The sequence below is a fragment of the Aplidium turbinatum genome, chromosome 7 (genome assembly GCF_918807975.1).
Source record: "Aplidium turbinatum chromosome 7, kaAplTurb1.1, whole genome shotgun sequence".
Lineage (NCBI taxonomy): Eukaryota > Metazoa > Chordata > Ascidiacea > Aplousobranchia > Polyclinidae > Aplidium > Aplidium turbinatum.
This window is the reverse complement of record NC_137478.1, coordinates 12,485,272-12,499,193: the sequence shown is the minus strand read 5'-3', so window position 1 is coordinate 12,499,193 and position 13,922 is coordinate 12,485,272. Positions and strand designations below refer to the sequence as shown.

At 43.1% G+C, this 13,922-nt stretch overlaps 1 protein-coding gene across 2 annotated transcripts in view; it reads left to right on the top strand.

Annotated features, from left to right (window-relative positions):
* Positions 1 to 218: 218 nt before the first annotated feature.
* LOC145774400 (uncharacterized) overlaps positions 219 to 13,922 on the top strand; it is a 69,042-nt gene continuing 55,338 nt past the window's right edge. Inside the window, exons 1-2 of one of the 2 annotated variants that reach the window (XM_082585647.1) lie at positions 219 to 1,236; positions 2,532 to 2,731. In XM_082585647.1, coding sequence (XP_082441773.1) covers positions 393 to 1,236; positions 2,532 to 2,731 — 1,044 coding nt within the window. In that variant the 5' untranslated portion in view covers positions 219 to 392. The remainder of the gene's footprint in view (positions 1,237 to 2,531; positions 2,732 to 13,922) is intronic. The other variant, XM_082585648.1, reaches the window with a different exon arrangement.

The window sequence follows — 13,922 nt, the reverse complement described above, 5'->3', positions numbered from 1 at the left end:
TCAACCATTAGCAAGACATGTTACAGTACAATTTTTGTGATTTTGTCGTAAGTGTCTGCTATGATGCTGCCCAGATAGCAGAAAATAACAACATTTTCTAAAACATTTCAGTCATTGTGTAAGCTTGAAATCCTCGAAAGGCGACAAATCAAGGTAGAATTTACAAAAACAAATCATGTGAAAAGTTTTCCCAAGGCTGTTTACTGTCAATTTACTTTTTCTTGCAACGTTTGTTTTAACAACTATTTTTTTTATAGGTCCACAACTTGCTGATTTTGTAGGTAGCCTAAAACAGAACACTTCTTGATACGAATGTAAGTTAACTGGGTGTAAGCTGTGCGTGTTCTCAAGTCTTCCTTGCACTTATTGATAAGTTACAACGGTAAAGTGAAATGAAACTAAAGAAAGGACCAAAAGAAAACAAGGCTAATAGTCAGGTTGATCGAGTTTATCCTGATGAAAAGAATCCATTTGAAAAAGCAGATAAAAACTTTACAATGACAAATGGAAACCATGATAGGTCTATCAGTAAGAAAACAATTTTTGTAAAGCAATATCAAAAGAAAACTTCCAAGAAGGAAAAAAAAGAAAAGAAAATGCTACCAAAGATTAAAAACATAGACAGGAAACGAGAACGTGCTATTTCCAATGCACTTTTATATCAATCCAATGATGAAAAACAAAAAATTATTGAAACGAAGAACAACACAAATGTCCAACAGAAGAAAGGTAAAATTTGTAGAAATGATACTGGTCTACATCAAAATGTAGAAAATCAACTGCAGAATGTCAATTTTTATCAAAAAAAATTGAAAACGACGTCAGAAAATAAATTCTTTGAAAAAGTAGTTCAAACCAATTCTTCTGTTAAACCACCAAACATATATGGAAACACACATCATCACACAACGGATAAACTTCAAAAGTTGAAGCGACCAAGTGAAGGAGATATAAAATCTTTAAAAATAAATCGTAACGACAAGGACACTGCAATAGTTAAAAATCCTTTAGATGTTGATTTCGAAGAAGAAACCAAGCCATCTCAACAAAATTACGAAAAGTCATCAAATACTGAAGTTTTGGTGTTAAGTCACAACAGGGCATTATCGAGGAGACGAAGGACATCTTCTATTGTTGTTTCGTCAAAGAAAAGAAAGAAGAAAAAGAGAATCCGCATTGCTAAGCGATTGAAACGAAAGGATAAAAGTAAAACTGCCCATCTTGTGGCACATAACGGTAAGATATTATTAGATTAATATTTTGAATGCCGGCAAACAAATAAAAAAGTAGAGCCAAATTTTTACCAATCATTTTGTATGTTGCCTGTATGGCAAGAGTTGATAAGACTGTTAGCTACGCTGATAAAACTAGGATACTCATTACTCAACCACTCACCACTTGCCTACACTTTCTTGGAGATCAAAATCAACAATAGATCTCCAGGTAAAGTTAATTACTTTTACCTTGGCAGCATATGAGCAATGAGCATACCATCAACAAAACATTGAACCCACATTAAAGCAGCACATTGTGCTTATGGAAAGCTTAACAATCGCGTTTTCAACAACCATGCTATATTTATGCGAACAAATTTATGGTCTTCCCAGGAGTCGTTCTCTTCACCCTTCTCTCTGCTTATGAAACCTGGATATCATACGGTTATGACATCAAATTTCTTGAAAACTTCCAACAGAGGTAATTCAGGCAAATACTAGGCACTCGTTGTGAAGATCATCTCACCAACGATGCCATCCTCGATCGTGAAAGGTTGCCCACTCTTGGAGCCATCCTATTACAACATGGCTTCCGCTAGATAGGACATGTCGTACGATGGACCAAACGAGGACTCCTCGAATAATGCTCTATACGGAGAATTGGAGACGGGTTAAGGACCTCATGGAAGACCAAAAATGCGATATTAAGATCAGCTAAAAGTCTTTTTAAACCAAGTTAACATTGATTTAGAATAGTGAAAACAACTTGCCAGTGACAAGTCAATTTGGAGGAAGAAAACAAGAAATGAAATAGAATTTTAAAGAAACAAAAGCTCAGGAGAAAAGAAACATTAGATAAGAAAATGTAAATAAACCACAATCTCTACCTTCCATACAATGTAACTTTTTCCCACGTCTATCACAATTTAGGCCTCCAAAGCACATCCGACAACTTGAAGACAAAATCCATGCTCAGACACGAGCTGGAGCAACGACAACAGTGTCGTTCACTTGTTGAGTTTAAGCGAAGTTTGTGATACTAGCACATAGGCCTATGTGATTTAGTGGAACGATGGAACAGCGATGAGAACATATTACGCCTAAAGCCACTACTACAAGTTCTAGTTGTTGTTTTTGAAGTGGATTTAAAATTTGTTTTATTCCAAAATATTTAAAAAATGAATACTTTTCTATGCAAACCATTAGCTTCAATAGCCTACATACTCACGGTAAACCAAATGCAATACTTTTAATAATGTAAACTATCGTTGTGATACAGGTACTGTAAAAATACAAACTTGAATTGTTGTACTGTAGATGACTTGAAGCTTTTAAATTCAAAACCGGAAAAGCGATCAAGCATTGAAGAAGTAGCAAATTTACAAGAAAATGCTGCAGAAGTTAAAAATATCATTGCTGATAAAATCATGGAAAACTTAGACAAGCGACGCAGCAATTTGAGCCAACTTGTGGAGAGTACTGATCAATTGGAAAGTTTTGCACAAAGCTTTGCTATGGTAAAATACTTAAATCATAAAGCACAACTTTGATTACTTTGTAAGAACTCTTGTTTTACTATATGGTTTTTTTAACTTGCAACTATTATCGTATTTACTTAGGCGTACAACTTGAATTTAAAATAAGATTTGTGAAAAATAGTTTAAAATAGATATTTGAAACAATGATCTACAGGAGCTTGATGGTGCGGGTTCGCTATGGCAGTAACGGTTTGCACTAGCTTTCAGAATACAGTTCCCGAGTCATGTGCAATGACAAATGGTTTTAGAGTCTGGATCGTCCCTCAAGGTTACTTAAAGAGACTTTCAAATTTAGGAAGCTTGTATCATAAGTCTTCCTATCCTTTTCTAAGACTTCGTTCAAGTGCCTCTGACAGGTAAATAAATTCGCTAAATTTACCTAAGATACCAAAAAGATGACACTAACAAACTTCCCTGACCAGCAAATCGTAAAAAATACCAACAGGTTACTAAGCTACACGCTTGCAAACTTTCGTTGACTTTCGGCAAATCTGGTAATCATTCAATTGCGAAAATAAAAACGGCAACACCGCTTCTTCTTCTCTTCTTCATAGCAGCTTCATCATAGCAGACACCGCTGTGACGTCACCATAAGTGGGAAGGATGCATTTTTTTCTGTAGTGACTGGGTAAGGTATATAGTACGACTAGTCGACTACTGCAAAACGTGAATGTGTGGAGCTCTGTTGGTCTAAAGCAGGGCTTCCCAAACTGGGGGTCGCGACCCCTTGAGGGATTGCGTAACGAACCTCAGGAGTCGCAGAAATTATACCAATTTGCACAAGGTACTGCAAATTGACACTTCTGTGCAAGATGCTGTGACAGTTATTAACTTTATTAAAAGTCGCGCACTCAATAGGCTGCCCGTATTTTTGAAAATTTATGAGGCGAAATGGAATCGGATTTAAAAACTCTTTTTCTGTATCGTGAAGTGAGGTAGCTTTCAAAAGTCAAAGCTTTAAAAAGGCTAGCCAACTAACGTTGAAACACGAAATCGTGATTTTTTTCCTACAGAATAAAATTCAGTCTTAGTCCACCATTTTCACAATAACATCTAGCTTTTGAAATTATGTCAAATGTCAGATTTGCTTGAAAAACTAAACGAATTTAATTTGCCTCCTCTTAGGAGAAAACATTAATATTTTGCATTAAAATCTAAACTTGATGAATTCCTCAAAATATTGAACATCTGGAAACCAAAATTTCAAAACGATTTATCTAAAATGTTCTCACTTCGCCTACCGTTCCTTAGCCTAAGCAACATTGAAACCGTCTTGAGACCAGCTTTAACTAATATTGAGCAACGGCTGGACTTGCTTTGTGGCAGAAAGAAGTCACACCCATCACACTGAATAAATGTGTTTGCTTTTTTGTTTTGTTTCCAGTAGGCCGCCCATAGGCTTCGTTGTTATGGTCAGAAATAAATTAAAACAAACTAAACTAAGAACGGTAGCCTAAAGTGTTTTTGGTTTTCGTTAGATTTAATTTTAAGCTTTTCAATAAATATCACAAATGTATATTTCGCACTGTTCGTTGTTTTAATCGTAAGAGGCCGCGAAACATTTTAGGAGATTAAAAGGGGTCGCGAGCAAAAAAGTTTGGGAAGCCCTGGTCTAAAGCATGTGCAAAATAAGAATTAACGAAATGAAAAAGTGAACTTATTATTACTATCAGGTTTAAATCAAATAGGTTGAGTTTATTTTTATCAAACGGCATCTCAATTTAATTGAAATTGAAGTTTCGTAGGGCTACAATTTTGATAATTTTTCATTTGCCCTAATCTGGCTATAGCCATTGTCACGATTTCTTTCTATCTCTTACTAGGAAAAAGACTTGGAAAGATTCAATGACGTAGTTTAATGGGTCAACCGAAAAGCAGTCAATTAAATGTCGAATAATTCTACTAGCGAAATGATAATCTGACTTCTTGAAGAACTTTAACGAACGGCTTCTCAAATAACTATAATTTCTGCATCAACTACCAATCCACAACTCATAGCACAACTCTCATAACCAACTCAATAATAATCATCATAATAATAATCTCAGAATAAAAATTACACAAACTACACCACTATTTATATAGTTGGTTGTTCAGTCCAGTAACTTCGAGAAGGCCACGTAGTGTTGCATCACACGAACTCATCGTCGGTCACGTAGCATTTAAATGTAAACAACAGAAGTCTCTAGAATGTCACGTAGGGCCGAAGGTTGTAGAAAACACGTTACATAATACAGATTTCGTCATCAGAGGTTACTTTAGGTCAATACCCGATAATAACATACCGCTCAAGAATTCCATAATGAAAACAGCACATTCTGTCAAGACGCAAAGCAGCCCGACGCGAGGCTTTGCACATTGATTGTGACAGCCATTTGCAGTGTAACAACAGTATCTCACAAACAGTAAGTCACCCTTAATTTATGGTTGTGGCAATGCCTACAAATTGCTGTTTATGTGACAGTGTCACTGTCAGTGACAAAGACCGTGTGCTATCTTCTCATGTTTTCCCACAAAACAAGGTGCTGAGAAGAAAATGGTCAAAGTTTTTTTCAAGTGTTCGAAAGTGGGATGGGCCATACAAAACTAGTCGTATATGTTCACTTCACTGAAGATGATTTTGTTATGGTGGTGCGCTGGCCACAACTAGCACTCCAGGTGGTGCGTTTGCCACAAGTGCGAGTCTATGCCCCCATGGCTCCAGCCCTATGAATGTGTATGTTGTCATGAAGTGCCACAAACGAAAGAACTTTTGAAGAAAGACGCATCTAGTTGTGTTACAAATTTGACTGATTTTGAGGCACACTTACATCCTGCAGTTCTGAGGACTTTTTTATGAGGAGCAGGAAGAACTGGAGAAAAAAAACAATAAAACGAAAGTAGAAAACAGAGACCTATCAAACGAGTAAGGATGCTACATTAGGCTAAAAATACCCTAAACGCTAAAGAATGCACACTAAAAGAAGTGATTTTATTTCCTTGCAGGCAGTATTGGTTAGTTGCCTGCAGGCATGTAGCGTATTGGAGTGGATACTACAAGGTGATGCTCTCGCAAGCAACAATCGGATTGTGCTGTCGTCATGCATTGTTTGGCACAATTTTCCAAGTCCAGATGGCCGTTACACCGGATTTCAATGGCTAACTGAAGGCACATTATGAGAGAGAGAGAGAGAGAGAGAACCTTTATTTATTTATGAATAGAGAATATGAATGATGATTCGTACAATTTCTTCATTTTTCACTTCAAATATATTTTAGGTTTTGTAGGAACGTATTCAGCACAGTTTTATTAAACTGCAAAAACAATAAATCTTTGAAAAAAGCAACCGCTTGTATCAATTCCGACCCAACTGTGATCCATCAATTACATCTAAAAAACGTTTGTTTCATCCGTCGCTAACGACGCCCACTTAGGATGACGTCACACCACCAAAGTCGTCCCAGTGCAGTGAAATATGGAGTTTCGCCTGTGGTGGCGCTGCGGAGCTGTCGTTTGATATAAATTACGCCCTGACCAGTCGAGCTACGAGGTTAAGATTAAAAAGTTCGCTATGCATAATTCTGCGCTATAGGAAATGCTTAAAAAAGTTACTATACTTGGATCCAACCTGTCAGGGGCACTTTCAACACACAACTTTTTGAAGCTTATTTGATTTTCTTTTTAAAGGATTAAAAAATAGTTCTTTACAAACACCAAGCAGTAACACCAAAAGATTTCAGCCATCCGAACGGCATTAACAAAAAACTGAAGTGATTGAAATAAAACAGTGCAACGATACTGGCTCTACCTTTGAGAAAGCGCCTTCCGGCAGGTATAGCGCTAACCAATTATGTGACGTGTGCGCATAAACAATTAAGCAAATGAGCCTCTGAAACAGAGTCAGCGTGTCGTTGTTTTATTAGGTTCCTCCTTAGGATTCCAAAACCATTGCACATGGCGTTGACTTGCAACAGTTAGAAGGTTGATTCTCGAGTTGTGTTGTGAGGTTTTGCGGTCATCATTTTTCTACTAAGCATAGCCGATTTTTTGCTTGCGAGTTGTCCAGAAAAGAAAGTGTTTTGCGCGGTGCAGAACAATAAGAAAGGTGCAGTTTGAAATACGAATTTGTGCTCTCAATTTTTAAATCAACTCAACCAAACTGAAGACAGACGACCCAGAAAAAAAAGAAAACGAATGCATTCCGAAGAAGATTATTTAACGGAAAACAACCCAGACGAAAATGGCAACAATACTACTACACTACAGTCATACTGAAATCGAACCAACCGGGAGAGCAAAAAAACATTAAAAATGTATTCGCCGATACTGATCGACCGATGTCTGCAATATCTAATAGGCGAATGCAAATCCTGCTCAGCAAGACAAGATGGAGGACTTCAAATAAATGCAAACCCAAGCCAGGTAGAGGTTATCCTCAAAACAAAGTCACTGACGGATGGAAACACCATCAACATTCCGATCACCGCCTATGCTAAAAGACCACCTGCAGCAAGTGGAGTAATTTATAATGTTCCTTTCGGCATGGAAGATGGAGATATTCTTGTGGCGCTGGAGGATGCAAACATAAGGTCGATTAAAAGGTTTAAAAAATAATTTCTGACTCGTCTGAACTAATTGCATCAAGTAAGCAACTAGCAACTAGTAAGCAACTAATTGCATCTAGTAGAGAAATAAAAGCAACCTTTTCCGATGAAAGATGACTCCTGACCCTACGTGTGACTGCGGCCTAGACAATCAGACGATGAAGCACATCCTCACCAACTGCCCCCTTAGCCCTTCATGTGATGACAACGACCTGAAAAACATCACAAACAATGCTCTTACTTGGCTCCGACACTGGCGTGACAAGCTATGAATAAATGAATGAATGAATCTAGTACTGTATTATTGATCTTCAATAGCAAATCACTACCAGACTCAATAAAAATAGGTTATCAACGATTTAGTGTGTCGCAGTACATTCCAAAACCCTTAAGATGTTACAACTGCAATCGCTTTGGACATGTAGCAAAATTCTGCAGATCTAAAACCAAATGTCTTCGATGTGGTGAGCAACATAAGCATGATGAATGCCCAAGTGAAACAGTAAAGTGCTCAAATTGTGGTGGAAATCACGTCGCTATTTCCAAAAACTGCCCCAAGTACTTGAACGAAAAAACCATTCAGAAAATGAAAACTACCAAGAACTTAACATATGCTCAAGCCTGCAAGCAGCAAAGAGCTGTAAATACAGAAATACCAACTTATGATCAGGATTTCCCTCCTCTTATAGCAAACACAACCCAAACAAGCCAATTGAATAATAATTTATCCTCTAACGACAATATAAATATAACTCCAGTTACAATGAAAACACCCGGACCCTCTAAACCAGCCAATGTAAGAGACGAGGGCGGCCACTTTATAAAAAACCCGATGCTATTTCTTGCCTTCTTAGCAGAAGTAATCACCAAAACAACGTTTGCTCAAAGCCAAAACAAAGAAATTGATATTTTTCAAATTATTGCCGATGCAGCAGGTTCCAGAAGGGGATTCCTAACAAACTCGGATATGTTAAAATCATTAATAATATAATGTTCCTCACAGTGTGGCAGTAGAACTCTCGGTAAATTTTTAGAAAAAGCCCGGAATTGAATCAACTAATAGCAAGCTCACAAACCCCACCGGATATTATTTTCTTACAAGAAACACACCTAACTCCTAAATACTCCCCGAATATTACTGGATATCCTGCTTACTTAGGAAAATGAGGTGGTGTCGGAATCTGCATTAAAAAAAATATCTCCTTCACAGAGCTACTCATCCCGGATGCAGGCCAAAGGCTGGAAATTATTGGAATTAAAATCGAACACCTGACGGTATGCAGTATATAAAACCCACCCACAAACTCATTTGAAGGTGACCAAATAAACCGTATCTTCTCTAACCATGATAAATTATTAATTTGCGGTGATTTCAATGCCCACCATGTCATGTGGGGGTGCAACAACAATAATAATAGAGGGTATGCTCTACTTGAAGTAGTTGAAAATCATGACGCAGTAATCCTCAACACCACTGTTCCCACCCACATGTCTTTAAATAAGCCGGAAATCCGATGGAACACTCTAGACCTCACTATTGCTTCTACTTCCCTTGGTCACAAATGCATCACCGATGTTTGTTTACAGGTAAATTGATAATGAAACAATGGATTTAACATACTATGACGTCACACCATTACTGGCGGGTTTTGAGGTTTGCTGTCTTGCGCGCTCGGATGCTTACTGCAGAGCTTCTGCTGTTGGGGAATTGAGCTTCTGATCGCTGGAATCGTCTTTTCTATGACGTAGCCCCTCCACGAGTGAGCCCGGCGTTCCAAGCTTTCCAGACACGGAGGGAACCTTCGATTGAGAGGGAGGCCACTTTTCTAGCCACCTCTGCTACCCCACGAGCAGGAACACCCAAGGCCGCCAAAGCCCGAGAGCTCAACGGAGCATAGCTCCCGAGGGAGCCTACGACGAACGGAAGTGACCGGACGTCCCTGCAAGGGCGCTTCCTGTCTTCCAATATGTTTACACATAACTCGCCGTACTTGTCGTGTTTCCTGTCGGCGGCTTTTCGAAGGGAATCCGCGCCGTAGTCGAACGGGCAAGTGACGTCACATACAACCGTGACACCGTCAGGGCGTTGCAGGACAATGTCAGGGCGCAGATCAGCACCGCCCGCTTCCACGTGTTGTGGAACCGTACTATCTATGGTAAGCAAGGGTTGCCATTCGGCAGGTACATGCTTCACGATCTCCCACAATACCGAATTGTGTCGTTCCGTGACAACAGGCATCACGGTAGGGCAGTGATTCAATATATGAGGGAGAGTCTCTTCCGCTTTTCCACACGCGCGACATATGGAAGGTTTATATGGGTGGCCATGGCTTGGTTTTGATTTCAAGGGAAGTAGGTTTAGGCGGGCTTTATAAGCAAATGCACGGTTCGCGTGATCCAGGAGCTCCGGTCGCCGAGTCCAAGAATTCGAAAATCCGGACAGACAGTGGGCACTGACCGTCTTGCCTTGGTCAGGTTTGGATTCCCACTGTCTCCTCCACCACAAGTCATTGTGTTGGTGGAGGGTCGGAACCACTTTTTTTCTTAGGGGAGGGGTGATTTTGGAGCTCCCTGCGGTCAACTCGAGACCGCCATCCGGGCGTGCGGACCAACGTACATTTAGACGACGGGTAGCCGCCGGGACGCGGCCCCACAAGTTTCGCCTGTTGGGCACGGTCGAGAACGGGCACCTTCAGGTGGGGGGTCCTTATTCAAGTAACTGGCTAGCTGGCACGGGGTAGGATCTGGAGTGCCGAACCTCAGACTGGCACAACGCCTAAGCTGCCCGAAAGCGATGGCAGAGACACGGTCGTCAGGAGACGTCAGCATCTTGAAGGCCTGGGCTATCAAAAGCGTGTCGCTTTCGCGACACAGATTCAACACACCAAAGCCCCCCAATGCAGGCTTACAGTAAAAGAAAGCGCTGCACGCCCACCTGGGAAGACGCTACGCCACCTTCAAACACTGCAATACCAGTCGATCGAGCTTCAGAAGCTCATACTGTCTGAAGCGCCGCACTCGCAGATGGTATGACGCGGACGGAAGAATGATAGAATTAAGTGCCAGAAGTTTCTGGCTTGGAGTAAGGAAAGATTTCATTAAAGAGGAAATGTGTTTCTCCAGGGTGGAGATGAAAGGTTGGGTAAGGGACGCATCCGAGGCGTAACCGGTTCGAGCGCCTAGATATTTGTACGTTTCGCCTTTGGGGATGACTCGAATTTCCTCCCCGGCTAGGGAGAAAGGTTTCGGGTCGACCCGCAGACGGGACGCCGACGCTTTCCTATAGGATAAGGTGCCACACTTGCGTGGGTTGAACCGTAGCCCGGACCAGGAAGAGAAGGGATCAGTAGTAGATAAGAGGGAGATCATCTGCTCGCGATCGGAAGAAACGAGACAGATGTCGTCCGCATATGCCATACAACGTACTTTAATGTCTTCTTTAGCAGGAAGGTTGTAGCCGCAATCCGTTTTGTCACGGACGCCCCTGAGGAGCACCTCGATGACCAAATTGAATAGCAGCCCTGACGGACTCCCCGCCCCACAGGGATACGGTCGGTTTCACCATTGCCACAGCGGACGGTGCAGGTGTTAGCGACGTATATGTCGGAGATGCACTCAATAAGGTCTGTGGGGGCGTCGAAATGACGCAGGACCTCGGCTATGCATTCGTGCCGGACACTGCCAAAGGCGTTTCGAATGTCCAGAAACGCAACCGACACAGGCCTTTTGCGTGACTGTGCATCCGAGAGGATGGTGTCGAGCATGAACACATGCTCGTAGACGCCCTCCGTGGGCATGAATCCCTTTTGCTCTCGGCTGATAACATTCCCCTCCACCGCCCATCGCTGCAGGCGTCGGGCCAATACGGCGGCGTAAATCTTATATATGTTTCGGCAGATGGAGATGGGCCGCCAGTTGCTGACGTCGTGCAGATCACCCTCAGGGTCTTTGCATATGAGTGTGATCCTGCTGGTTCTCCACTGGTCCGGTACACGACGGTTGATCCGGCAGGTCTCGAAAAGGCTGGCCAAGAGTCTCCCTCTTGGGTCCAGGGTCTTCCAGAAACCGTAGGACAATCCGTCAGAACCAGGGGCGGAACCGACATCAAGCGACTGGAGGACCGCCTCCACCTCCCGGGCCGTAATGGGACCTTCACCGTCATCGATGAGGGAGAGGTTTACATTGCCATACTCGTAACGGTGGGCGTTCATCCACTCAGGCATCTGCGAGCAACTCCCAGCTTTAGGAGCGGCCATGTCACGTCGAAATCTCTCCTTAATTTCTTGAGGGGGAATTTCGCAGTGAAGGTCGCAGTTTTTTCCTTCAACGATCCGACGGACCGTTCCCTTCGCGTCCCGCGAGAAGGCGGCTCGCAACTCCACTCCCCTACGATATCGGGCTCCGTTCCCGCGCAAACCCCCGCCGTCCGACCGAGGAGAACCCACGTTCGAACGACGGCGAGCCGCGCGAGCCCGGGCGCCACGATTGAAGCGTGGTTTGCGAGGACGTGTCCTCTTGGGCGGCGAAGTGCCAGCGGTCCACTCTTCCAATTCAATGCAGAACTGGTCGAAATTTATGCCACACCGTTTCGACCTCCCGGTCTCATCAGTGCAGTAGTTAGTTGTTAAACTGTTTTATTTGCATCAACAGCGCACGGGTACAAATAATTGACACGGCGAGAGAGCACAAACAAACATAGCCAGGTCGAAGACTTTCAGAAACCGGCCTGCCACACCCCGCGGCGGCGGGGAGCGGCGTGATTTATGGGGTGACGATGCACCCGGAGGGTTAAGTCCACCAGCTTAGGTCGCGAGGGCCAGGCTGGGGAGTCGAGGTACCTGTGGAGGGAGAGTGTGGATCGAAAAACTATATGGCCCGTCCGCAAATTTAGAATGGCGGAGCGTGCCAGGGAGACAGGCTCTTTCTGCATAGCCCAGAAAGAAGCCCTGCGACGAACCGGGCGACCCGTCGTGTGTGGACGCTGGAACCGGCAGTAATTGACCGCCGGGCAGCGCCCACGGCTCCTTCACGCGTCCTCGCGCAGGTACTTTGACTCTTATACCCGGTCTGCCAGTAGGCAGAGCGGATAAAATTGGGGTCTCCCACGAGGAAGAGAGTCGAACCATTTAAGGATAATTTGGCTCTCGTGGCAGACGAATATTCAATAAAAATGTGGAGCAGAGGCTCGATGAATCAATATACTGTAATCAAAAAAAAAAATATATATATGTATATAGGTGGGAGTGTAATTAATACTCACTGGAGAAGAGTAAGCTTTCATTCGGCGAGCACGGATGTGCACTGGCCAGACGTTGAGGCAGGTTCGCCCAGCTGGGTCGGGGAGGCTAGCGATCAAAACCAGAGGCACTGATCGTGATAGGCTGCATTACCGGTAAAAATAGAAAATTGGGGTAGAAGTTTTGAGGCTGCATCGAGTTGATCAGGGGATCGTGTTGATCAATGCATTGAAAGCGGAGCGATGTTGATCTGAGCGGGCAAGAACAGCGTTACAAGGCGAAAGCAGCGTATGACAGTTCGAAACAATTGATTGATTAGTACATAGAGAATCTAGTGAGGATTGAAATTGCTTAATTGCTATTAAACCAGTCTCAAGTCACAATGTACATGAGGTATTTTATTTCCTTCCTTTTTACTTTAGAATGGTTGTTTTTGAAGAGACTGGAGTATCATATAAAAGAAATGGCGCAGGTTTATAGAAATAAGGTGATGACATAAGGTGATCAATTTTAAGCCAATATTGTTATAAGGTTATAACGTCTAAACGGTTTGCTGTCTTGCGCGCCCGGATACTTACTGCAACGTTATTGGGGAATAAGTTTCTGATCGCTGATGTCGTCTTTTCTATGACGTAGCCCCTCCACAAGTGAGCCCGGCGTTCCAAGCTTTCCAGACGCGGAAGGATCCTTTGATTGAGAGGGAAGCCACTTTTCTAGCCACCTCTGCTACCCCACGAGTAGGAACGCCCAAGGCCGTCAGAGCTCATCGGGGCATAGCTCCCGAGGGAGCCTACGACGAACGGAAGTGACAGGACGTCCCTGCAAGGGCGCTTCCTGTCTTCCTTTTATTTTTTTTTAATTATTTCTTTTTTTTTCTGTTGTCTTTGATGATGAACTGTTTTATTTTGGTCAACGACGCACGAGTACAAAATAATTGACACGGCGAGAAGAACACAATAAACATAGCCAGGTCAGAGACTTTAAAGAACCGGCCTGCCACGCCCCGTGGAGGCGGGGAGCGGCGTGATTATGGGGTGGCGATGCACCCGGAAGGGAAGTCCACCAGCTTAGGTCGCGGGGGCCAGGCTGGGGAGTCTAGGTACCTGTGGAAGGAAAGTGTGGATCGAGATTTTTGTGCGACTCGTCCGCAAAAGTTAGAATGGCGGAACGGGCCAGGGAGACGGGATTTGCTTTCTGCAAACGCAAAAAGGTCAGCTCACGACGGGCCGGGCGACAGAAGTTTTATAAAGCCAGGCAGCGCCCACGTCTCCATCACGTGACCGTAACACAGGTACGTTTGACTCCTATACCCGGTCTGCCCGTAGGCAGAGCGGATAAACTTTGGGGTC